The sequence below is a fragment of the Stenella coeruleoalba genome, assembly GCF_951394435.1.
Source record: "Stenella coeruleoalba genome assembly, chromosome: 3".
In the NCBI taxonomy this organism is placed as follows: Eukaryota; Metazoa; Chordata; class Mammalia; order Artiodactyla; family Delphinidae; genus Stenella; species Stenella coeruleoalba.
Genome location: NC_137148.1, coordinates 115,464,501 through 115,489,184, shown reverse-complemented (window position 1 = coordinate 115,489,184; position 24,684 = coordinate 115,464,501). Strand labels below are relative to the sequence as shown.

Genomic DNA, 24,684 nt, shown 5'->3' with positions numbered 1-24,684 from the left:
ACCACTGGTACACCTGACCCAGGGATCCCTTCACACCACTGAGATCTGGCTGCTGGGTTTAACCTTGCATTCAACCGGGCTACGACCTGCTGAGCATGGGTTGCTCTCTAGCACAGCAGCAGCCGTGAAGAAAGCAAAAAGGCTCCCCAAGCTCTCCCCCGCCACACCCCAGCATGTCCAGGTGACCTGGGCCTGCAGGGACAGCCATCAGCCAACCAGGCCATCCCTGAATTGTTCTCTTTCCTCCTCACCCCAGAGAGAAACGCAGTCGTGCCCAAGCATTTCTACACTGCATACACAATGGGTCCAGCCTAATGCACCGGCCTCAGAAATGGCCTCTGTTTCCAGCTGAGGGGGTAAAAAGTGGGACAGAACCCCTGCCTACCTTGGGAGGTTTGACTAGCAACCCATGAAGGTGTAACGGAAACTCCCCTGACCCGACTAGATCGTCAGCATAGCAAAGCAGCTGTCTACTCAGCAGGCAGACCCTGCATTCCAACTGCTGGCTCTGTGGCTATGGCAGGGATGGCCCGAGCCTGGGGGAGGTCCAGGTGAGCCTGGGGGAGCTTGGCACAGGCTCTGCTCCCAGCTTCCAGAGCTGTTCATGCTCAGAACAGCATGTGAGGGATCAACTGCGATGGAAAGGGCAGCTGTGAGTCCCAGCGCAGCACACTGGGGATGATCACAGAGGAGTCAGTAGTTTCTCAAAACCCCTTTGTGCATGCTAATCCACAGGGGGCCCTAGACATTGTCTCAGATGGTGAGAGCTGCTGCTGCCTCAGACAGGATGGGTCACATGGGGCCCAGAGCAGGTGGCACTTCCATTCAGCTACGGTGAGAGGGCTCAGTGCTTGGCCCCAAGCCCGGGAGTTGCCACAGCCCCTCATTCTCACCCTCAAAACCCTGGGGTTCTAGCATCCTGCCTGCCTGCCACCTTTGAGGCGAGGGGTGCTCCATGTAAAGAAGAGCTTCAACCTGCATTAAGGAAATACTCCCTTCTCTGAAATTCACTGATGAGCCTTTATTTTCTGTAGTTTCCCTGTAACTCAAACGGAAGCCTCATATCTGTGGCAATTGTTTAACTTGAAGTAAATCGTCACGGCCAACTCATACTAGCTCCCCTTCTCAGCCCAAGTTTGGGCTCTAACTTGCAACTAAAAGTCATTTTAGACAACGTAATTAAATATATCTCATTCTAACAGCTTTTAGATTCATGGTTTTAATATATTGCCACTCATCTGCTGAGTTCCAAAATGATGCATTGCTCAAGTTTAGCAAATGATAAGAAAGAAGCTGTTAAAACATCTGAAATGCAGTTACTCACCCTTATCATCAACACCGCTTTCCTGATGTCCCGGATGCCATCGTACACCAGGCGTGAGGCATCGATAAACTCGTTCTCATCCATGGGCTGGGCGGGGTCTGAGCTGAGGGCTTCCACGGCCGCTTCCACTTGCTCGGTAAAACGTGGCATGACTGCGGAGAAGAAAGCATGGCAGATCCTGCTGGCCCTGCAAACATCATTGCTCTACCAGCCCTCCCTAAATCCCTCAGTTAGACACAAAGAGGCAGGGTGCATGAGGAAGAGCCGATGCTTCTACCTATGTGAGAAGTATTTAAGGTTGAAATAAATTAAATGCTGTATTTTACAGACTCAAATCATCTTCTTTGTCTCTGGGCAGATTCTGCAACATAGGATTTACATGGTTGAGAACTGGGATTAACTTGAGGCCTTGCTAGAATGGGACCCTCCTTAATTTACTGTGTTCACTGACAGGAGATATAACTCAGACGTTCATCTTAAAATAACTCCCATTATTAATCGTGGGACACACATGAAGGAAATGTGTTTGTGAGGCCTTAATGTGGCTGACCAACTTCTCACGAATCTGACATACCTTCTAGAATTCTTGTCCTAAGACTGAACTGAGTCCCAGCGTCCTACTTCCTAACCACAGGGCCTGTACTAACTGGATGGCCTGGCCACCAGGCCATCTGTGTGTGCGGAGCACAAGGAAGGGAGGCAGCCCCCGCACCTGTGTTGGAGAGGAGCTTGGTGGCTTCCAGCACCTTCTCTGTGTAGACCCCTGGCTCATAGTTGTCCATCTCTGAGGTGACCACGTGAATGACCCGAGCAGCTCGGCCTCGAATTGCACCAGCTGTGCGGTCCAGCCCATCCACATCTTTCTCTTGGAGAGCAATGACGCATTTGTTCACGTCTTCCAAAATGTGATTCTCTGAGGAACAAACAAAAAAAAGCTGAATGAGGGAGGAGGCCTTCCACTAGAAGGGGACAACTAGTTGGCATCTATTATTCATCGACAGCTCACTCTGTGCCAGCTACGGTGCCAAAAGCTTTACACGTTATCATTTCACTCAAGAGACCGGATTAACTGTCCCACAGAAACTCAACCTGCAATCACCTCCAAGAATAACAATCTTTATTCCAGGTTTAAAAGAGAGAGACAGAGATGCCCATCTTTAAGGCACAGTTTTAAGCCAGGCGGAAAATTCAAGATCACAGAATCCTTAATAATTTCTCCTTCCCTTAAATGATTTCACTGGTTTTACATCCCAAACAAAGTCTAAATTAGAAGAAAAGGTTCACTGTAAGGTCTTATTCTCCCAGTTCCTTGCCCCTCCCTCCAGTAGATGCCGATGGTATTCAGACAAGCTACCAAGATGCCAGGACAGCTCTGGAACAGAAGGCCCTGGAAGGCAGGTTAAAGTCCCCTCTGGAGGGCGCTGATGGACTGCCCCAGGCGAAACATTCAGTAAACCACTCATGGGATGCAGGTGGGCCTGTTGTGTTATTTGAGGAAATCCTTGACTCCTGTTAAGCTGTCTAGTCATAGAAAAGGGAATGTTCTCACCACCAGGAACTGCAGAGTCTACCAACAGACAGCCCAAGTGACAGGGATGCCCACAATCCATGGGGTGGGTGGGTGAGTGAGCAACACAAAGCCTCCAGGTCATCGCCTGCCCATTTCCTTCCAGCTTGGAAAGGAGCTTTCAAGACACGTAAGAACTCTTAGAAGCAGTGTCTGTTAAAGACATGCTCACTTCCTTAAACCAAGAAAGTACCTAGCACAATAGGTGAAAGACTAATGGTTCTGGTTTTTCTGGAAGAGACAGGACAATTAGGGCAAATGTAATCTATTTAAGAAACATCTGGGGCTTCCCTGGTGGCGCCATGGTTAAGAATCCGCCTGCCAATGCAGGGGACATGGGTTTGAGCCCTGGTTCGGGAAGATCACACATGCCACGGAGCAACTAAGCCCGTGCACCACAACTACTGAGCCTGTGCTCTAGAGCCCGCGAGCCACAGCTACTGAGCCCACGGGCCACAACTACTGAAGCCCGCACTCCTAGAGTCTGTGCTCTGCAACAAGAGAAGCCACTGCAGTGAGAAGCCTGTGCACTGCAACGAAGAGTAGCCCCCGCTCACCGCAACTAGAGAAAGCCTGTGAGCAGCAACGAAGACCCAACACAGCCAAAAATAAATAAATAAAATAAATTTAAAAAGAAACAAAGAAAGAAACACACCTGGTCATTTCTTTGCCATCCCTGGTTACCTTATGCTTTGACCTGTCATTATCTAGACTGGTTCCTGATTTAATTCCCTTCCAAAGTCATTACCCTTCCCTCACAGCCTCTGCTAACATACTCAGTCAAGTTATATATGACAGTGTCTAGTGGTCACAATGCTATTTCCTCTTATCTCAAGGGGAGCCAGAGGCAAGTGATACTTAGTGGATTCAGCAAAGAATAGAGCCACCACAATGCCCTGCCTTTGGGCTTCAAGATCCCCTGTAGGCTCCGGGAACAAGGCCCTTCATTTTGTAGTTCCCAAGAGACTGCAGGAAGGGACTTGCACCCACAAAACTAAACATACTCTTACCTATGATCCAGCAATTGCACCCCTTGGTATTTATGCAGTGGAGCTAAAAACTTAAGTCCTCATAAAAACCTGCACGCAGATGTTTACAGCAGCTTTATTCATAATTGCCAAAACTGGGAAGCAATCGAGGCATACTTCAGTAGGTGAAATGAAAAACTGTGGTACATCCAGACAGTGGAATATTATTCAGCACTTTAAAAAAAAAAGTGCTATTAAGCTATGAAGAGACATGCAGGAACCTTGGGAGTTGCCAGGGGTTGGAGCAGGGAGGAATGGATAGGTGGAGCACAGAGGACTTTTAAGGCAGTGAAAATACTCAATGATGGATACATTTGTCCAAACCTATGAAGTATATACCACCAAGAGTGAACAGGAATGTATATTACGGACTTTGGGTGATAATGAGGTGTCAAAGTAGGTTCATCAATTGTAACAAATGTGCTACTGTTGTAGGAGATGTTGATAATGGGGGAGGCTGTGCGTGTGTGGCTGCCAGAAGTAGATGGAAAGTCTCTGTATCTTCCTCTTAATTTGGCTGTGAACCTAAAACTGCTCTAAAAGTCTTTTTAAAAAATAAAAATTCATCAATTAAAATAAATATCTTTCCAGGGAAAGCCAAAATATAGTAAAAATTTCTACTGCAGAAGGGAAAAGTGAATTACCACAAGATAGCTAAGAAGACCATAATTTAGCATGTGCTAATTCAAAAATTAGGAGACTTGCTAGAATTTACACCATTGCACTACTGAAAGAGATAACGTATTAAACTTTTTACATAAACCAATTTTAGGAGGAATATGTGAACCAATTATAAGAATAAATGGATTTAGAGCCCATGTTTAGATCAGAAACATCTTTTATATACAAACTCTCTACATATTAAACTAAGCAGACTGGTACTGAGCCTGCCTACCATACTAGGCCTTAGGTTAAAAACTGCTGCTTTTACTGAATCTAACATTTGGGGAAGGGGAAGGAAAGGAATAAAAAGGAAAGAAAAGATGTTGCTAATGAAACTATGAACCAATGTTTTCTCATATCACTGATTTTTAAGACTCATCCTGGTATCAGGATTGTTAATACCAGGGGACGGAAAGCACATCTTAGAATCAATGAAGTATAGCATTCTTTGTCATTCATTAAACAAAGTAGCCCAAACTTCCACCAAGGATTTGTTAACCTTCATTTGGGTAAGTGTGTTTTTACAAATCAATTTAGATTTTCTTGAATTTATACAGGTTTTCTTCCAGCTGAACCCAAACAAGGGAAGAGCTTGCCATTCTTTAGCCACCAAGGAAGGCTTCTATTTCAGGAAGCTGACTAAAGTAACATTTTCCACCTTCATTGGGAAAGCCCCAGCCAGCTGAGGCCACTATATACCCAGGACACAACAACCTGCTCTCTACACTTGAGCCCTAAGGGAGAAGTGAGTTCCCACTGGACATGTGCAAATATGGGAGGGTTGGAAGTACCCACACTAACTTAAACCATAAGTTACTTTACCTTAATTGAATTTCCAAGTAAACTCAGCATGGCTCCATTTTGAGTAGACACACCAATCTGTACCCCATTAAAAACTGACTGTTTAATACAGTCTTTATCTGTAGATGCTTCTAAAAGGAAAAAAAACCTACACACACACATACAACAGTCTATCTCCAAGGGATCACATTATGGATGTTAACATATCTGATTTTCATTTGAAAATCTTTCTAGAACTGCCTCCACAGATCTTCCTCATCCATATTAATGGCTGTACCGTACCCTACTGAACAGACGGAGGGGCCATCATTCATTTATCCAGTCTTCTCTTAGGCATTTTGGCTGAAGTGAACATCCTTGTACAGGTATTTTGGCAAACATCTATGTACACATCCCTGGGGAAATTTTCTAGCAATGGGAATACTAAGTCAAAAGGCATATATGTATAAAGTAGATGTATGATGCCTAATTGCCCTCCGGAACCAAGCCAACTGGCATTCTCCAGAAAGCCTTCAGTCCACAATGTCTAACAGGGCCTGTTCCGCCCTCCCCTTGCTCTGGATATCTTTATCAGTGCAGCCTTATGCACACACAGGAGATGATAATATTAATACGTTATATAGAGAACTTACTCTAATATTATGGAAAGATTCTGAGTGCTTGACATTTAACTCTATCGTAACCACTTTTTAAAAATCACTATTAATTAATGTGGAAACCAGGCGCAGAAGTATTGAGTGGCTTGCTCAAGCTAGGGGGCATGGGAGTCAGAAATCAAACTAACTTCACCACTTCCTTACCTTACTTTCAGTTTTGGATTTTTGCGATTAAACACAAAAACAAAAATTAGGTACAAAAATCCTTTTATTTAGACCAATCAGACCAAATTATTTGAGCACACTGACGATGAAGAAGAAAGAGTTACAAATTACTACTCCTAAGTGTTGCCCCAAAGTATCTAATGCATTATGTTATTTGTTTCCAAGAGCACTTGGTAAAGAATAGTAATAAACCCAACTAGAACCACTCTAACCAACCACTTGCAACTTAAAAAAAAGGTGTGTGTGTGTGGGGAGGATCAGAACTTCCACATGAAAGCAGAGTAAACGAATGAGAAAGTAAATTTCATTTCCATGGAAAATGTTTATCAAATACAATTCAAATGAAATTCAAACAGTCTTTATCGCTTTGATAAATTTCAAACCACTGTCCTTAAGGGATCGGTCCATATAAATATATTCACAGTTTGCTGAACGCTCTGTAGCATCCTAAACCACCTCCAATATTTACAAGGCAACCTTCTGAATAGAACAGCTTGGGGAACAGGGGTCCCCCTCCCTCTCCCCCGGAGGTGGCTTGCATGTCCCTCTCTATTTTCAAGTGCCAGTGGCATATTTGATACACAGTGACTCAAGTTCCCCCTGCCCTACAGCCTCATGAAACACTGGCATCAGGGTCTTAATGGCTTTACCAGGTTATACACAAGATGACCATTAATTTTTGAGCCACAAATTTAGGATATAACTTGTAATAAGCACGAGGGAACTTCTGGAACCAATGGGACAGAATATCCAGGAACAATGGAGATAGAGCAGCAGAGGGTCCCTTCAGTCCTATCCCCTAAGTAACTTCCCTTTGGATGGATTCTCATGAGTGGGCAGGGCTACAGCAAACACACAGGCCCCAGGGATTTCAAGGGGGATTGATGGTGAAAAATCATTACTAGAACTATTCCTCAAAACCTATCACACTGCCATAGGGCCACAATATCCCAGGACACAGTAAAACACCACCACTCCAAGGAGTCAAGCAGCAGTCTTACTTTTCATTACATAAAATTTTATGAAGTCCACCAACGTTAAGCCAGACCCTGTGCTGGGCACTTGTCCTGCAGCCCCTTACTCAGAAACATGCCCACCTTGCTGACAGACTACTGAGCCTCTGGGTAATAGGAGTGGGCAGATCTCAGCTTCTGGTATAAAGACTGCACACGGTGCTTGCAGATGACGCCTGCTCTCCAATCCACGGGGCACCTCTAGAGAGGCTGTGAGTTGTACAAGGGCCAAGGACTGGGGACCAGTGGGGGCCTGCCCGGTTGAAAATGGGATTCCTCTCAATGAGAGCCAGTGTATCAGGTGAGATGGAGAGACATCTCTAGTCTGCCACATAAAAAGTGCTAAAGCTGCCATGGGTGAGGTAAGTGCATAAGGTATAAAGGAGTCTGAATGCTAAAGATTAACTGGTCAATCCAGTAGAACTCTGCACAGGTATCTGCTTGTCTCTTCCCTTCATCCCATGCCCCTAAAAAGCACACCATAAAAATCAAAGGAATTGTGAATAACAGTCTTGTCCTGTTAATTATTTAATTACTTGACACTGCTAAGCAAGTCTGTGACAAAACATTAGAGAAACACACTAAGGTGGATCTTTAAAATTCAGATGCTCTGAAAGCACCACCACTTTCTGAGAGGGCTGTTCTGTGTTTTTATTTGCTAAATAGAAACTGTCTAAACTCCTTTCCATCAAGTCAACTCTTCTACTTTCCCACATTTGCATAAAAATTGAACATACTCACCAGACAAAAGTGTATCTGTTAAAGAATTTGATTTCTCTTTACTGTTCTTCTGTTTTATGTCATATACCCTAAAGATACTGCCTGGATCCCACTAAATGCTACTGCAAAATCCCTTTTGTTCTCTGATTTGAAGAATGTTGCATGAGGGACATTTGATTCTATTACATTTTATTTTGCTATAAGAAGGACCAAAAACCCCTTGAGACCAAGCCTTACTTGGTAAGTGAGTTTAGGAATGTAATATCTATCTCCGGAGGGGGGCTTTGTATTTAGATATCAGAATTTGTTGTTTGCTTAAAAGTGTGCTGTGAAAGTAGAGTGTTTTTCTCTAAATCTATGAAAAAGAATAATTCAGTACTTCACTGGGGAAAACAACAGAAGGCCAAGATTTCCCAAAAAAGCAATTCCTGCATTTTTGGCACCTGCAAAGATGTGCTTACAAATGGTTTTTTGTTTTAAAGTACCAGCACCTGCAATTTGGCAGTCCTGCAGCAGCATGATTTACCCCCTTGTTTTGCAGTTTATGGATTGCCTGCTCCCCACTATCTCAAGTAGAGCCAAAGCTCCAACCCCAAGGAGAGCGAGCAGACACAGGGGAACGTTGTTATGCAGAACACACTGTCACCTTATATAGGTCACTGCTGGAGGACTGTGCTGTGCATGTACTTAAGCCCTGCTTCTGTTTCAAGCCCCATGGCCACTCACATCTCCCACATTCCAAACTGTGGTTCCCTGGGGTGACAGGTAGTTTCAGCCCTACAAGTACCAGCCGTTGACTCTGCCCACAGCCACTGGCCTCAGGAAACCTGGCACCTCCAGAGAGCAAGCAGTGCAGTCGAGGGCAGCAGAGGCCTGTTAAATGGAGAATGCATTTATACTTGCTCAACTCTAAGAAGATGGATTGAAACTTATCTCTGCGATAAACAGGGAATTGCAGTTGACAGACATGTTCTATATGAATGCAATTTACTATGTCATTACCAGTTTATGTTTATATAATGAAATCAACTGTTTTTGTGAGGTCAATTACCCAGATTTATTTTTTGTAAGTTCATAATTAAAAGGTACTTAAAAATTTCCTCTCTGTTTTCTATCTGTGCATCATGCAGACAGAGTCTTTCGAAAAGTAGGCAGTTAAACTACGATCTTTTCTGAGGGAGAGAGAAAGAGAAGCTTTCCAAGGGGAACAATTTTTACAAAAGAAACTAAAGCTATGATGTTGGGAATCCCTCCTCCTAAGTCTCATAGGCTCATAACAAATAACCACAGCCAGGACACAGGTCAATGTTTTTTCTAAACACAGCAGCAGCAAGAGGGGTGGATGGCTATGGTGTTGTACAGGTCACAGCTGCAAGATCTTACTCTATATAAACAGAGAAAAACCTCTGCCAGGCAGATTACTAATTCACACTTCTAAGATCGAGACCAGCCTCATAACAAGGGAAACAACTCCAACTCCAAGTCCCGCTTTTTTTTGTTGTTGTTGCTGTTTTTAATTAAAATGAAAATCAGCACAATATTATTGCTAGAATAATTTACCTGCCCATACTTGGGGGCATTTTGATTGCCCATTATTGTAACTTAGGTGAAAGTAAGTATGCACAGCCTCACATACTTCTCTGGGGAATCAGCTCATACCTGAGACAGCCAAGAAGTCATCAATGGAAGTAATGTCATCGACAGCATCTGTGAGAACTCGGACTTGTTTTTCCCACTGTTCTTTAAAAAGATCCATGTTCTCTTGGGCCAGTTTACTCTGTGGTTTTGCTGCTAAAGCCAATGCAGCATTGATAACCTGCAAAGACATTAAAGTTCATTGTTTACTCTTTCAGAGTCATGAAAATAAAACAAGTGAGACAATTTGGTCAGCACAGTGTCTATGCTTTGTCTCCTGTGCATTTCATGAGGACGCATGATACCACATGCTCCGCTGTTAACAGTTACAAAAATGAAGTAGAGAAGTATTAAACAACAGGCTTTATATGTGAATGGAGAAGTAATACATCTGAAATACAGTAATACATTGGAACTATGGATGATAACAAACAAAAGTATCTCTAATCTCTCCACCCTGTGATAACAACTCTTCACAATTTTTGACATTATATTCCAGGCTTTTTTTTCCCTCACATACAAACGTTATGTGCCAAATCAAAAAATACATAATTAGAATTATATGCTAGTAAAACTATTCCTGTTTCTTCTTTTAAATACTCCATATGATATGATACTCCATATCATTAAATGTATGTTAAAAAACATTAACTGTTTATTATTCCATCTTATAGATGCACATCACTATTCTGATTATACGATACCGAGGTTTGTTCCAGTCACCCACCATTCTTAATCTTGTGATGAACATTTGGCATTTTAGGTTCTTGGTACATTCTCAAAGTACAGAAAAAAAAAATTTTTTTTCTGAGATAACTGTAGTTGACAATATAATAACTTCACAGAAAGTATAACATTTATTAAGTTTAAAAAGTAATTTCTTCTAGAATAATAAAAAGTAACTTCTTTAGGGAAAAAAACCCAGCTTTACTGAAATATAATTTTATATACCAAACAAGTCACCCATTTAAATTGGAAGATTCAAAGATGTTTGGTATATTCAGTTTTGTAACCATCACCACAATCATTTTAGAACATGTCCATCACTCCAGAAAGAAACCCCATACCCACTTGCAGTCACTCCCTATCTCCCTGAACCCTGTCTCCTGGCAACCACTAACTTAACTTCTGTCTTTATGGCTCTGCCTATTCTGGACTTTTCCTTAAAATGGAATCATATTAATATGTGCATTTTTGGAACTAGCTCCTTTCACTTAACATGTTTCCAAGGTTCATACATGCTATAGAATGTATCAGTATTTCATCCTTTTTATTGACAAATAATATGTCATTATATGAATTTATCACATTTTCTTTATTCATTCATCAGCTGACAAACATCTGAATTCTTTCTACTTTTTGGTCATTATGAATAATGCTACTATGAACATTCACATATGTGTTTTGTTTGTTATCATTATTCTTGAATATATAACTAGGAATGGAACTGCTGGATCATATGGTTAACTTTATGGTTAACTTTCTGAGGAACTGCCTTACTGTCTTCCAAAGCAGTTGAACCATTTTTCATTCCTACCAGCATGTATGAGGGTTCCAATTTCCCCATATCTTCAACACCTGTTTTTCCTTTTTAAAAAAATTTTAGCCATCCTGGGTGATTCAACATTGTGCACTACTCTTCATTAATTAACTCATTAATTCACTAATGTATCAATGAATCAGTGTGGAGCTAGACTTTGTAAGAAAATCTGGGTGAAGAAAATGTTTCTTAAGAGAGCCAAGTAAACACGGGTCAGGGAATTAATTATATGTCTTAAATATTAAGATAATTTTCCCTTACAAAGAGAAAATTGCTCTCTTTGTTCTGTAATACCTTATATATAATGGAGGAAAAGGACCTCGTCTAAGGTGAATTTTCTCATTCTGATTACAAAACTGTTTACAAAGGACATGATAAATACTAATTTCTGATGAATTAGGAATAGAAAGATACTTAACATACTACTTCAAATAATTATCCAACATGATACTTAATGGTGAAACTCTAGAATCATTACCTTAAAAATCAAGATGTTATTGATCAGAACACCTACTGTCACCATTAGTTAAATAATAATGGTCTTTCTAGCTAATGAAATAAAGTGGGAAATGGAAATAATAATAAAAAGCTGTTAGAAAGGAGACAAAATTACTTTTCAATGTAGATCATCTTTCTTTATCTAGGAAACTGAAGTGAGTTAACTGAAAAAACTCTTAGAATTAATAGGACTTCATTAAGTTAGCTAGAGACAATATAAATATAAAAATGAGTAACGTTTCTATATACCAGAAAACAGGACATAAAATGAGGGGAATATTAGCTCTTCATGAACGCAATTAATAGAAAATATGTGGGATTAAATCTGTAAAGAAACCCAGAGGACTGAAGTAACAAAAATGACTAAATTTTTCTGAGGTACATTAAAGAAATGTGAATAAATAGAAACACAGTCCTTGTTTAGGAGTAGGAAGACTGACCTATTTATTCACAAATTAATCTGGAACAGTAAATAGCTGAGAATTAGCAAAAAGATATTAGGGATAGAGAGCAAGAGTAATGAAGAGGGACTTCCCTGGTGGTCCAGTGGCTAAGACTCCGTGCTCCCAACGCAGGCAGCCTAGGTTCGATCCCTGATCAGAGAACTAGATCCCACATGCCGCAACTAAGAGCCCGCATGCTGCAACTCAAGATCTCACATGCCGCAACCAAAAGAGATCCTGCACGCGGCAATGAAGATCCAGTGTGCCGCAACAAAGACCCAGTGCAGCCAAATAAATAAGTAAATATTTTTTTAAAAAAAGAGTAATGAAAGGAGTTAAAATGTAATACAAAGCTAAAGTAACTGAAAAGAATAGTCTAAAAACAGACCCTATCACAGAGCAGAATTCACTGTATGATAAAAGTGACATCACAAATCAGTGAGGAATGGCATATTTCTACATTTGATACGGGCTATTTGGAGAAAAATAAAGTTATAGCTTCACTTCACACTTACATTTATGTGCTACATAAGATTGTTTCCAGATAGATAATGAGTTAAATTTAAAAAAGCCTAAAAGAACGTGTTTGTTTATGCATTTACTGAACATTCCTCATGTCTTAGAAAATTCTCTATTTACATCTGTATTTAAATATACATGACAGATGAAGTATATATAGTGTTAGGTAAATCAGTAAGGAGAACACTAAAATACCGGTAGAAAATGGGGTAAGACATCAACAGCCTACCTAAGGTGACCTACAAATCGCTAGGAAACAACTAGAGGGAAAAGTTTACTCTCACTTATAAATTAATGAGTCACTATTCTTGCTCATTAAATTTGCAGAGAGCCCCAAACCACGCACTACCACCATATATACCATGGCAACTTTTTAAATGCTACTGTTGGCTAAGACCTCCAGTACAACACTGAACAGGACTTTCTTGTCTGGTTTCTGATCCTAGTGGGAAGTATTCAGCCTTTTATCATTAAGTACGATGTTATCAGGCTGAGGAAATTTTCTTCTATTCCTAGTTTACAAAGTGTTTTTATCAGGTCTGGATGTTAGATTCTGTCAAATACTTTTTCTGTTTCATTTCCACCATTCTGGCTACTTCTTCTGTGTCTCTTTTGCTGTCTTGTCTTCCTCCACTAATGCTTAAGTTCTTCAAGGCTTGATCCTATGCTACCTTCTCTCCTCATTCTACACTTCTCCCACCTGTGAGCAATTTCATCATATGATTTTACATACCACCCATCTGCCAACTACTCCCACATCTCCAACCCAGACCATTCGTTTTAGCCCCTAAGTCATTTCCTAGCTACATACCCAACAGCTCTACTCAGATGCCTCAGACATTTCAAAATAAACATGTCTAAAATAAAATTCATGATTTCCTGCTCTGAACCATGTTGAATGGAACTCCTTTAAAATCTTGATCACTCAACTTCAAGTGGACTCATAGTATTGGGGACAGCAAGAAAACTAAATTTCCTTAGTCCAATCAGTCTCTTCCTCTCCTCAAGTCTGAACCCTAAGAGTAATTGTTCCATACCTTCTCCTCAAACCTGTAACACTTCTGCCAGCATCATCACTCTCAGCTTATAGTTCTGCTTCCTATTTAAATGAGAAGATGAATGCAATCAAAAGAGAATGTCTATAGAATCTTTATCACCGCACCTATCCATTTACCTGCATCCATGCCACATGCTCTATCTTACCTCTTTTTACTTATGAATGTTCCTATCTATGCTCCTACCAACCTTGCCACTTGTCCACTGGATCTCATTTCTTCTCTACTCCAGGACAATGTCCTAGCAATTCTCTCTGCTCTATTCTTTATTACCAGTTTTTCCCTTCTACTGGATTATTTCCATCAGCTAAACATAGAAAAATGCTCCCGACTAAAACTCAAAAGCAAAAAACATTCTCAACCCCATATCTACCTCATGCTATCACCCCATGTCTCCATAATCCTTACATTTAATTAGAAAGAGCTGTCAACTTGCTATACTCAATTTATCTCTTCTCTCTTGAATCCACTCCAGTCAAGCTTATCTCTCCTAAATTTCTACCTAAACTTCTTTGCCCAAGATCACTTGTGATCTCTATATGTTGCTCAATCCAAGGATCAGTTCTCAGGTCACATTCTACAACCATTTTACATGAATAATCACTCTTCCTAGGAATACTTATCCCACTTGTCTTCCAAGACAGAGCCAGCTTCTGATGCTCTTCTGGTCAATAACACCTCCTCAATCTCCTTTGCTGGATACTGCTCATCTCCCCAAACTCTAAATGTTAGGGAACCCCAGTTATTTCCCAGACCTTTTTACTCTGGGTTTACACATTCCATTGGTGAACTTATTAAGTCTCATGACTTTAAGCACCATGTATGTGGTAATGGATCTCACATTTATATATTTCATCCAGACCTCTTTCCTGAACTTGACTTTGCTTCTTGCATGTCTAACAAGCACCACAAAATTAACATAAATGACAGCTCCATCCTTCTAGCTACTTAGGATCAAACCCTGGAATTCTGGGCTTCCCTGGTGGCGCAGTGGTTGAGAGTCCGCCTGCCGATGCAGGGGACACGGGTTTGTGCCCCGGTCCGGGAAGATCCCACATGCCACGGAGCGGCTGGGCCCGTGAGCCATGGCCGCTGAGCCTGCGTGTCCAGAGCCTGTGCTCCGCAACGGGAGAGGCTACAACAGTGAAAGGCCCGTGTACCGCAAAAAAAAAAAAAAAAAAAAAAACTGGAATTTTTCCTGACTCTTATCTTTCCCCTCCACTTCACAACTAATCCTTCAGTAAGTTCTGTCTTCAAAATATATCCAGACCCTATAACCAGTGCTCACCACTTCCACTGTACTCTTGCCTCTGTTTTGGTCTCCTATGCTGCCGTAACATAATCACAAAACTAGCTGTGCTTAAAACACATATGTGTTATCTTACAGTTCTGAAAGTCAGAAGTCTAAAATGGGTCTTACAGAGCTAAAATCAAAGTGTCAGCATAACTGTTCATTCCAGAGTCTCTAGGGGAGAATCCAGTCCTTGTCTTTTCCAACCTCTAGAGGCTGCCCACATGCCTTGGCTTGTGGCCACATCACTCCAACTCCTGCTTCCACGATCACATCTCCTTCTCTGATACCAACACCACTGCTTCCCTCATATAAGGACCCTTGTGATTATACTGGGGATGCACCCGGATAATCTAGGATAATTTAACCATTTAAAGATCGTTAGTTTATTTACCTCTGCCAAGTCGCTTCTGCTATATAAGGTAACATATTCACAGGTTCCAGGAATTAGAAAATTGGGGGTGGGGGCAGCACATTATTCTGCTAACCACAGCTTCCTAAGGGGTCCCTCTGCTTCTATCCTTCCTCAGAGAAGTCAGAGAGACCCTGCTAAAACCAAAGTTAGATCATGTCAATCCTCTACTCAAAACCCATCAATGGCTTCCCATGTGACTCAGAGTAAAAAGCCAAATGCTTTACCATGGCCCTAAAAGGCTCTATACCATTCACACTCCTGTTAGATACTTGACCCTCCTTCCTCAAAGCCTCTATATTTGCTGTTCCATCTTCCTGGAGTGCTCTCCCCTCAGACACCCTCTCTGACTTGTTCTGTCATCTCCTTTCTGGTCTTTGCTTCTACATCACTTTCTCAGTGAGGTCTTTCTTGACCATCCCAACCATGCTATTTAACACACACACCAACATTACATGTTACATTAGAAGAGAAGGTCTCGAATCAATGATTTAAAAGCTTCTAACTTCAGGGGCTTCCCTGGTGGTGCAGTGGTTGGGAATCTGCCTGCCAATGCAGGGGACATGGGTTCGAGCCCTGGTCCGGGAAGATCCCACATGCCGCAGAGCAACTAGGCCTGTGCACCACAACTACTGAGCCTGTGCTCTAGAGCCCGCAAGCCACAACTACTGAGCCTGTGTGCCACAACTACTGAAGCCCACGCGCCTAGAGCCCATGCTCCACAACAAGAGAAGATACAGCAGTGAGATGCCCACGCACTGCAACAAAGTAGCCCCCACTCACCACAACTAGAGAAAGCCCACACGCAGCAACGAAGATCCAATGCAGCCAAAAATAAACAAATAAATTTATTTTAAAAAAAGAAAACTCCAGGCCAGATGGCTTCATTGATAAACTCCCCCCAAACATTTAAAGAAGAATACCAGTTATATAGACTTCTCAAAAACAATGGAAGAGAGGGAAACACTTTCCAACTTTTATGATATGGAAATCAGACTTCACAAGAAAACAAAACAACAAACCAATACCAATATGCAAGGCTTACAAGGAAACCAGAGTACCTCTGGAGGCCTGTTACCTGCAGGCCTCCATGGGAGGGGGGAAGGGAGGAAAGAGGTACAGAAAATGCTGAGAGAAACTTTTAGTCAGAAGCATCTCCTTTTAGCTCTTCTGTGCAACTACTGTGTAAGAAGATTAGAGAATATCAGAAGTGGAAAAGTGAGGTGATTCAAAGGTAGATGGTCCTATGATTGTGAAATAATACATGAATGAGAACTTGAGGCCACAGGCTTCCCTGGCCCGTATGCCTTGGATGCTCATTTAAGAGCTATATATTTTCCCACTACCTATATAGACCAGGCCTGTCTGGGTTTATGCTTATTTGATGCTTGTCAAGCCTGTTAGCCACAAAAATGATCAGCATTCCCACAGAACAATGGGAGAAGCAGCAATATGGAAGATAAATCTAAGGAGGCAGAAGAAAGAACCAACAATTTTATAAGTTCTTTCTCAATTTAGTTAGTGAGAAATACCCCAAAAAAAAGACAAAGAGGGCTTCCCTGGCGGCGCAGTGGTTGAGAGTTCGCCTGCCGATGCAGGGGACACAGGTTCGTGCCCCGGTCCGGGAAGACCCCACATGCCACGGAGCGGCTGGGCCCGTGAGCCATGGCCGCTGAGCCTGCGTGTCTGGAGCCTGTGGTCCGCAACGGGAGAGGCCACAACAGTGAGAGGCCCACGTACCACCCCCCCAAAAAAGACAAAGAAATGTAGATAAGCAGCAGCTTCAAATACTTCATTCACTCTTGCTTCAATTTCCAAGGAAGGCCATATGAATTATCAACTGTCAGAAACATGCTGTTGGCAGGGTTTTTCTATCTTCTTTTGACCAGCATCAGATGAATTGAAAAACTGAAGTGTTTTAAGCAGCTACCATGCACTAAGACTTGAGCACATCCATGAGCAAGATGATTGGGGGGTGGGGGGCATGGGGGTAGAGAATCAGGTTCTTTCCCAAAACAGTTAGATTTTTTTCCTGATAAAAGCATGTGAGGCTGGGCTCTCTGCTCAGATGGAGAGAGGTCCCCTTTCTGATGAACAGTGCGATACTGCAGACACAAAACAGAAGGCAATGCAGGGAAAGAGCTGACCTACTTTCTTTCCTACTCATAAATCACCAAAAAATGTGGGTGCTTTTTTCTCCCCCAAGCAACAAAATAAATCCACTCTCAGGTCACTTTGCCTGAACTCAACTTTAACACCGCAAATATCAGAGTTAAGTCGCTTAACTACTAAAAAGTTAGTACTTTAGAACAGAATTTCCCATTTCCAAAAATTAATTTGCTATTGGGTGAACTGAAAGATGGAGAAGAAAACTCCTCTACAGGTTCCATCTGTCACCTCTCCTCTCCAGAAAGGAACAATAAGGTCTAGGAACCAACTCCAGACTGTAGGTGGAGCCACAGAAAAGCAGCCCCCGGCAGAGGGGCCAGGGCTGCCTGAATGCAGCAGTGTGGGTGTGAGACCTGAAAAACAAACCGGAAAAACCCAATACTGTGGATGGATGCTGACAGTAGCCTCAAATAAAGAAACATACACTTTAATATAATAACTTTTTGTCTACATGCTACAGCATATTTAGCCTAGTCAAGTTGATTAACGTGCCTAGGGTTTGTTTATCAAACAAGCCAGTGACCCTGGAAGGAAACACCTCAGGACTAGGACCCCCCGATGCCTGACATCACTGCCCACATCAGGCTGAAGAATAAGGAGAGGGCTCCACTCCTCCTGAGAGGGACAGCCATCAGCTACCTTAAAGAAGAGGTCCTTTGAGCATGAAACACATGGCCAGGGTAGGTAAGATGCAGCTCCCAGAAATCTGGTTTACGCTCCTCAAAGAATTTCAAAACTTTAAATTAGTTACCAATCCTTTAAAATTGAGACTTGTCAAAAAAATCTGAATTGCTGACTTCTCTTTAAAAATAATGAAAGAATCTAGCAATAATGGGTTGGAGTGGAGTCACAGTTACCTCATTTAGAAATGGCACATGCTACATAGTTTGTCATTACCATGCCTGCAAATGTCTACTGTATTTGCCATCACTGAACCTGCCCAGCCCTGTCTGTGAGCAAGGGTAGGAAGGGGCCTAGGAGAGAATCTGAAGGAATAATCACACCTAGAGAAACACCTTTTTATCTAGGACATACACCCAATTCCAAGCGTGGTCTGGACACTGTCTTGAGGTCTGTTCTAGCAGGAGAAATGAACCTACAAAGGAGAGGGAAAAAAGGTGCTTTCTGAGGGCAACCTAAAACCTGGGCAACATGTCCCAGCCAAACATGACTTATGCACACCATCACTCTCATTAGGATCTACTAGACTCTCCATGTGATTTTTTTTTCTAGGCTTTAAGATCATTTATATAAATACTCTTAGTAGGTGTGATCAGCGTATGTTACCATCTGTTTCAGCCAATATGTGAAAGCATTGTCGCTTTTCAAGCATTTCAAAATCAAATGGAGAACCAAAGGCATTAAAAATAAAGTGCTGGCACACCCTCGGGCTGACCGTAGTGGACATTGTGAGGGCAGCCCATGCGCAGCCTGTGCGCCCCGCACCACCTCCTGTGGAAGCTTGAGTCAACTGTGTAGCTTTCTTCCTTTGTCTCATAACCATGTCCACCAATGAGGATGCTAGTTCACCAGCTGCCCGCCTTAACAGATTAAAGAACAAGGGGAAAGACAGTACAGAAATGAGGCAGCGCTGAACAGAAGTTAATGTGGAGCTCAGGAAAGCTAAGAAGGATGACCAGACGCTGAAAAGGAGAAATGTCAGCTCCTTTCCAGATGCTGCTGCTTCTCCACTGCAGGAAAACCGCAAAAACCGGGGCACTGTAAATTGGTCTGTTGATGATATTGTCAAAGGCATAAATAGCAACAACTTGGAAAGCCAGCTCCAAGCTACTCAAGCTGCTAGGAAACTGCTTTCTAGGGTAAAATAGCCCCCCACAGACAGCATAATCCGGGCTGGTTTGATTCCAAAATTTGTGTCCTTCTTGAGCAGAACGGATTGTAGTCCCATTCAGTTTGAATCTGCTTGGGCCCTCACTAACAATGCTTCCGGGACATCAGAACAGACCAAGGCTGTGGTAGATGGAGGTGCTATCCCAGCATTCATTTCTCTGTTGGCATCTCCCCATGCTCACATCAGTGAACAAGCTGTATGGGCTCTAGGAAACACTGCAGGTGATAGCTCGGTTTTCCGAGACTTGGTTATCAAGTATGGTCCAGTTGACCTGCTGTTGGCACTTTTGGTGGTTCCTGATGTGTCATCTTTAGCACGTGGTTACTTACATAATTTTACCTGGACACTTTCAAATCTTTGTCGCAACAAGAATCGTGCACCCCCCCTTAGACTCTGTTGAGCAAATTCTTCCTACTTTAGTTCATCTCCTGCATCACGATGACCCAGAAGTTTTAGCTGATACCTGCTGGGCTATTTCCTGCCTTACCAATGGTCCACATGAACCGATTGAAATGGTTGTGAAAACTGGGGTTGTACCCCAACTTGTGAAGCTTTTAGGAGCTACTGAATTGCCAGTTGTGACTCTTGCACAAAGAGCCATAGGGAATATTGTCATTGGAACAGATGAACAGACTCAGGTTGTAATAGATGCAGGAGCGCTTGCCATCTTTCCCAGCCTGCTAACAAACTCCAAAACTAACATTCAGAAGGAAGCTACATGGACAATGTCAAACATCACGGCTGGCCGCCAGGACCAGATACAACAAGCTGTAAATCACGGATTAGTCCCGTTCCTTGTTGGCGTTCTCTCTAAGGCCGACTTTAGGACACAAAAGGAAGCTGTATGGGCTGTAACCAACTATACACGTGGCGGAACAGTTGAGCAGATGGTATACCTTGTTCACTGTGGCATAACAGAGCCGTTGATGAACCTCCTAACTGCGAAAGACATCAAAATTCCTCTGGTTATTCTGGATGCCATCTCAAATATCTTTCACGCTGCTGAGAAACTAGGGGAAACTGAGAAACTTAGTATGATGACTGGAGAATGTGGAGGTTTGGACAAAATTGAAGCTCTACAAAACCATGAAAATGAGTCTGTGTACAAAGCTTCATTAAACTTGATTGAGATTGAGATCCTCCTCTTTCTCTGTGGAGGAAGAGGAAGATCAAAATGTTGTGCCAGAAACTACCTCTGAAGGGTTTACATTCCAAGTTCAGGATGGCACTGCTGGGACCTTCAACTTTTAGATTGTACACCTGAGGCATTAAGTTGTTTGTTGTGTACTATGTTTGGTAGAAGTTTGTCTTACTGTTTCTCTACTATGAACTCTTTTTACATGTGGTTTGTTATTGTAGCACTTTTTACAAAGAAACTATTCTTGAACAGTTCCAAACTGTACATACTATATGAAGCTTCTCCTCTCAGTGGGTTTCTTATTTCTATGTGGAATTTCATATCTTGCAGTGTCCTGTAAATAAAGATTAAATTCCACCCTTTTCTTAAAAAATAAAAAAATAAATAAAATGCTGATAGGGTAAAATGGCAAGCTTGAGAAAAGAATGCCAAATCTTTAAAATCTACTCTCAATTTATTTCATACAACTTGGTCATCCATGAACTTTCTGTAGGTGATTAAATTCATTGTGCTTATTATCTGTACAGCTATTGACCAGTAGCAGACTTCATGACTGGATTAAAGCTGGGGAAATGTTGATTAGATAATGTGGATCCACACCTGGCTCATCACACTCATACTCAGATGAAGCAGCTCTCACTGGCATACTAACCCACATGGTTGAGAATGAGAATAAATGCCCTAGCTAACCTGTGTACCAGTTAGGATCCCAGGTTAATAACCAGGCTTTACTTATTTTGGTCACCTACCTTGAGTGTCAGGAATTATACATATGAAAGAACCAAAGTATTAGTCACGGTATATTTTAAAGTTGGTTGCAGACATAACATAGAAATTTCATTCCTGTTACCTCTATTCTATTACTCCAGTTCCCTTGCTTTATTCCCCTTTATTTGTGGTCAATGCAATCTGAGAGGACATTTAGAAAGAGTTTAATGTAAATCTTCAGAGTATGCCCATGACCATTCTCTACCTGGGAAATTGAAGAGGCAACCTCTTCCACCAAAACAGCACTGACACTGCTTAGAAATCCCTGTGAGGGGCAAGGAGTGTCAGGCACACAAAAAGGATCAGTTCCCCTCACAGGAGGCAGGCAACTCACCTAACATTAAACAAAGCAACCATTCTTCTGTGTGCTTCAGAGTCTTTCTAGAGCCCCAGATGCTTAACCTAGCCTGATCACCAGTCTTCCAATATGCCATTATAAACGGAGAAAAGTTCTTAAGCTTTTACTTCAGTAGCTGGCTGAATTACATTATTAATATCTGTATCATAAGGCTACTTCAAGACATAGCTAAGTAAGGCTTCTAGCTCTTGAATCTCATTCCCTCTAACAAGATCCAAATACTGGGCATCACAATGGAGTGTGGGTGGGTAACAGTTATTCTTTCAGGCTTGTGCGTAACCATCCCGATTCCAGGACTACCACATGTTGCAGATGGCCCTCCCTTAGGGAGGGTGTAGAATGGCCACTGCCTACTCTCCATTTGCCAGCAATGGAGGACACTATACATTTTTTTTTTTTGGGCTTCATTTTTTGGCTTCACTGCTGCATGGGGTTTTCTCTAGTTGCGGTGAGCGGGGGCTACTCTTCCTTGCGGTGCACGGGCTTCTCATTGTGGTGGCTTCTCTTGTTGTGGAGCACTGGTTCTAGGAGCACAGACTTCAGTAGTTGTGGCATGCAGACTCAGCAGTTGTGGCTCGCGGGCTCTAGAGCACAGGCTCAGCAGCTCCGCAGCATGTGGGATCTTCCTGGACCAGGGATCGAACCCATGTCCCCTGCACTGGCAGGCAGATTCTTAACCACTGTGCCACCAGGGAAGTCCCGACACTATACATTTTTAATGAAGGGCAAGGAGACAGTAACACATGATGCCTTAAGGGAATATCGCTTAAAGTCAAACAAATTTCTCAAGCTATATAGACTGTGGATCAGCGTTCTGTCCTCAAGACTTCTATCTAAAATCCTAAAAATGAAACTAACAAAATAAACCTCATCCCCACTCTAATAACCCAAATCCAATTTGGTGAAACCTTAAACATTGCTGGTTGTACTTTACCTGAGGACAGAGGGCTTCTAGCTGGCTTGCAGACATTCGAACAAGCTTTACACCTTCTTCATTGTTTGAGATGGAACAGGCCAAGTTGGCAACCTAGAAGAAAAGATGAAAAAGACCTTTGAAGATTTTTCTCTTTTAACTTTAAAGGAAAACAAATGTACACCTACCCCATCCCTGACCTTTACAGAACAAATGACAAAAGCACCAAAAGTGTTTTACTTCTCACAGATTGATTACCTGCTTATGAGGACAAATTTTTTTAGCTCTGTGCTAAGGAAATTAAACTCATAACACAGGTCACATTGTAAGCTGGTGGCAGAACACTGAAAGATCCTAGGGCTTGTAACTCACCAGCTTTACATGGGCTCTAACCTGCCTGAACAGTAAGTTGAGAAAAAGGGTCTCCTGGTGTGAGACGTGAGAAAAACCAAGGAACCAAAGGCACCAAAGAATCATTGGTACCCTCAAATAAAAATGTACTCTGCAGCTGTTCTTAAAGGAAGGAAATCGAAATTCTAAGCTGCTGTTCTCATTTGACAGGTGAATGGATGCTTACTTTAAGCCAAGATGAGTTTTATTTGAACGCAAGGCTATTTTTCAAATTAAAAAAATAGCATTAACACATCAAGATGGACCCAAGTCCACCCTCATCAGAAATGGAAGAAGAAACAGAGATGATATCCCATAGTTAAGAGCAAAACTGTCTTTTAACTGGTTTCTCAAAAGCACTGACAGCTGGACTGTTTCCTGAATGATGCTATTTCATTTGAACTAAAATCTTTACCTTGCCATCCAACTGCCTCAATGACACTAGTCATGTAGCCAGAAACAATCTTTCCAAGTTGTATCATACTTCTGCTGAAGCTCTGGCTGTGCTGAGAATGTTGTTCTGTAGCGGCTGCTAGGGCTGTGATCACTTACCACTGTTTCTAAATAAACAGGCTTGCCAATTCCATTAGCAATACCAAGGACCAACTGAATACACAGTGCTGAGACATATCTTACCCCAGTTGCAAACTGAGTTATGAATGATAGAGGCGTAGGCAGTTGAATAACAGAGGCACTTTCTGAGAATTTAAAATGCCAGAGTAAACAAGGGCAATGGCAATAACCTTTGATTTTCACTCCTCCACCCAAGTTAAGCAGATAAAGGCACAAGAAAAATTATATACCATTACTGTTGTTCGCAGTGTTACAGTTAGGGATTATCAGCTTTCTGTAAGACTGCGAACTATCACAATCCTGCAATGCCTAATCACAAGAAGAAACAAAAGAACATAGAACTTAAACATAAAAATGTGCGGAAAAAGAAAATTAAGTCAGATCTTTAATGGGTAAGGGCCTTCAAAATCACACAAAAGAAGTAAGATTTATACTCCCTGAAGGTTACAATTCCACTTTCCAGTGTCAACTGGACCTGAGCAAAGAGGCACTTCTATTCATGATGACAGTCTATAGAGATAATTGTTGATTTCTATTTGTTTCCTTTAAAAGTGCTACAAAATATGACCTACGCTAAATTCTGTAGAAGATAAAACTGTTACAAACATTATCCCTCAAATGTACATTTTATGATGCTCTACTGAAGGAGAAAGCTTAAATTAGATGTGTTTATGAAGCCACAGCTTCTATTGCTTCACTGCCTTAACAAGGCATTTTGAAACCAAATATAAAATTTGAGGCTGATGACTGAATTAGCAATTTGGGACAACAAAGATCCCTAGTCCCACCCCATGCCCACCATTTTCGGAGGCCAGTCAAATGTTAGATTCAGGAAGGTCTGTCACTGTTTCTGCCTTCCACTCTCTAGCCACTACTAGTATAATTTTATATTCTCCCAATTTTATGAATCTGTAAAACTCAGAAAAAAATAATTAAATTAAGAAGCAAAGGATTACAATAAGTATTATCTACTACAGATCAGACACATGAGATGGTGTGTGGCTAAAGGCTGAAACGGCTGACTTTTGTAAACCATCTTTCCTGTTTCCTGATACAAATCCTAACAAGACTTGGGAAGACTTATTCTTTATTTTAAAAACATTACTTTAATGTTCTACAAGAGTACACTGCCTGTTTCAGGAGGCCACCCCGTCTGCCCTGGGAGGAGGAAGTGGGCACCTGTCACTGACAGT

At 41.9% G+C, this 24,684-nt stretch overlaps 1 protein-coding gene and 1 pseudogene across 2 annotated transcripts in view; one reads left to right on the top strand and one right to left on the bottom strand.

The window, feature by feature from the left end:
- Window positions 1–24,684, bottom strand: part of CTNNA1 (catenin alpha 1) — a 177,072-nt gene that overhangs the window by 9,866 nt on the left and 142,522 nt on the right. The window contains exons 10-13 of the mRNA XM_079917702.1: window positions 22,550–22,642; window positions 9,597–9,753; window positions 2,037–2,237; window positions 1,325–1,476 (exon numbers count right to left, since the gene is read on the bottom strand). Of these exons, the coding sequence (XP_079773828.1) occupies window positions 1,325–1,476; window positions 2,037–2,237; window positions 9,597–9,753; window positions 22,550–22,642 (603 nt within the window). The remainder of the gene's footprint in view (window positions 1–1,324; window positions 1,477–2,036; window positions 2,238–9,596; window positions 9,754–22,549; window positions 22,643–24,684) is intronic.
- LOC307184317 (importin subunit alpha-1-like) lies at window positions 18,823–22,387 on the top strand (annotated as a pseudogene). The gene has a single exon. The product of its transcript is annotated as an importin subunit alpha-1-like (transcript).